This window comes from Sitophilus oryzae, unplaced genomic scaffold (assembly GCF_002938485.1).
Source record: "Sitophilus oryzae breed Bouriz unplaced genomic scaffold, Soryzae_2.0 scaffold_708_pilon_pilon, whole genome shotgun sequence".
NCBI classification, from domain to species: domain Eukaryota; kingdom Metazoa; phylum Arthropoda; class Insecta; order Coleoptera; family Curculionidae; genus Sitophilus; species Sitophilus oryzae.
Genome location: NW_022147316.1, coordinates 319461 through 321813, shown reverse-complemented (window position 1 = coordinate 321813; position 2353 = coordinate 319461). Strand labels below are relative to the sequence as shown.

Below are 2353 nucleotides of genomic sequence, written 5' to 3'. Positions count from 1 at the left end.
AGACGCTTTTCCCGCTAGACGATCATTTTACTAAGGATCGAGAGATTTGACTTTTATAAAATTTTTGTTGTGCAATACAAGTAAACAAGTGGTGTGCTTTGAATAATAATATTAATATTTATTTTTATTATTATTAAACTATTAATATTAAGATGAAACCTAAAAGAATAATTGCAATTGCTGCATTTGGTATTGCAACTGAAGTTTTGTTTAAGAAAAAGCAGAAGCGCCATGTGGTCAAAGAAGTGGCTTCAGAAACGGAAAATGTACAGCGATATGAATCTGTTACGAGAATTACGGACAAGTGAGCCTACCGATTTCCAAAATTATTTAAGAATGGATCCTAACACATTTGATGAACTGTTAAAATTAGTTAGTCCATACATACGAAAAGAAGATACGGTAATGAGGCAGAGTATTTCACCTGAAGAGCGCCTTGTTGCAACTTTGAGAATGTTGGCCACCGGAAGAAGTTATGAATGCTTGAAGTTTAGTACTGGAATTTCTCCACAAGCTCTTGGTCGCATAATTCCAGAGACATGCAAAGTAATTTACCAGGTTTTGCAGAAAGATTATTTAAAAGTAAGTCAAACAAATAAATATGTACAAAGTTTTATTACACAGAAATTTACAAAAAAAACTCTTAATAAAGTATAAAGATTATTGAAAAAAATTATACTTGTTTTGAATATCGGCATACAACATTATTTCAGGCCTCCATTATTATTATCGTATGATTCTTGGAAGGCATTGTGTTCTTGAGGGGCACTATGTTCTTGTGAGGTATTGACTACTTGTGGGGCACTGTTTGCTTGTAAAGTACTTTGTGTGTACTGTACTGTTAAGGGGTCGGGAGAGTTCAAAGGCGTTAGTGAGTAATGTGTTGTGTTTGAACGAGATGACGATGACGATGCCGCAGGAGGATTATATGTATAATAATTTGGTTCTTGCACGAGATTCATATTTATTTCTGTTAAATCCGTAGCTTCAGTCAGCTTATTTAGTATTGCCTTATTAATGACTTTAGTGAGTAAGACTTCTGCGTACATTTTCTGTTCAGGGTTCGAAACATTTTGTATTTTTAAGGATAGATATTGAGCTAAGGCATCAGTCTCTGTTACTTTTTGTAGTTAATGCTTCAGTGCATTTGTGCCATAAACATTTTTTTTTGGCGTTCTTCACTTATTTTTGTCTTTTTTGTGGATTTATATTATTATGGTCCAGTATTTTGGTATCTTCTCTTCTTAGGGACTGGGGAACGGACCTGCGTTGTTTCAGCCTAAAAATTATTTATTTTTTAATAATAGAATTATTAAAATTTTTGGCATTACAGTGTAGGTAGGTACAGGTATAATTGTGAGATTTAAATTGGTTCAGAATTTTTTTAATATATTGTTTCCTATATTAAAATTTATTTGTACCCTATAACAAGCCCAAAAGTCAAAGTCTATACCGCCGTTTTTACATAGGTTTTCCCTCCGAAGCACTAAATATTATACCGCGGTTTTTTGTTTTAGTTTCCCAAGACTGTCCAAGAATGGATGGATATTGGAGAAAGATTTAACTCTCGTTGGCAGTTCCCTAACTGCGGTGGAGCTATCGATGGAAAACACATAAGAATAACATGTCCAGCTAAAACAGGCGCATTTTACTACAATTATAAAAAGTTCTATAGTATTGTTTTAATGGCTTTAGTAAACAGCGATTATGAATTTTTATATGTAGATGTGGGCAAAAACGGAAGAAACTCTGATGGGGCTATTTTAGAGTATACCAAATTCTACCAATACCTCAGAAATAATCAACTGCATTTACCTCTCAAGGAAGAAAACATAGAACAAATGAATTATGTATTTTTGGGGGACGAGGCATTTGCTCTGCAAAAACATATACTCAGACCGTTTAGTCAATCTGAACTTACATATAAAAAAAAATTTTTAACTATCGCTTATCGAGGGCTAGAAATGTCGTTGAAAATAGTTTTGGATTAATTACCGCAAGATTTAGAATATTGCACACTGCTATTACTGTACAGCCTGAAAACGCCAAAGATATTATAATAGCAATATGCGTTTTGCATAATTTTTATGTCGTAAAAAGTAAATCATATTTTAACAGAAAAACAGTAGACAGTGAAAACAAAATCACACATGATATAAAAAATAGATGGGGAATCGCGTAATAATGCCGTTGAATTGTATGGATTTGAAAAAAGAAGCAAAGTAATGTTTTGGTGGAGGCAAAACAAACTCGACAAGAATACCTGGATTTTTTAATGGAAATGGTAGTGTGACTTGGCAGAAAACATGATTGAGAAGGGCAAAGCATAATTCCGCTTACAATATTAATTAAA

General features: G+C 33.1%; 1 protein-coding gene across 1 annotated transcript; it reads left to right on the top strand.

Annotated features, from left to right (window-relative positions):
* The first annotated feature begins 247 nt into the window (after window positions 1–247).
* Window positions 248–1991, top strand: LOC115888301 (protein ANTAGONIST OF LIKE HETEROCHROMATIN PROTEIN 1-like). The gene is made up of 2 exons (XM_030907984.1): window positions 248–582; window positions 1518–1991. The coding sequence occupies exons 1-2, from the start codon at window positions 265–267 to the stop codon at window positions 1989–1991; spliced, it is 792 nt and encodes a 263-aa protein (XP_030763844.1). The 5' UTR covers window positions 248–264.
* Window positions 1992–2353: the final 362 nt, after the last annotated feature.

What these genes read in the sequence shown, in the direction of transcription:
- LOC115888301 (XM_030907984.1), top strand. Translation starts at nt 265, where the DNA reads ATGTACAGCGATATGAATCTGTTACGAGAATTACGGACAAGTGAGCCT. An exon ending in TGCAGAAAGATTATTTAAAA is followed by an intron (nt 583 to 1,517) that starts GTAAGTCAAACA and finishes TTTTTGTTTTAG; the next exon opens with TTTCCCAAGACTGTCCAAGA.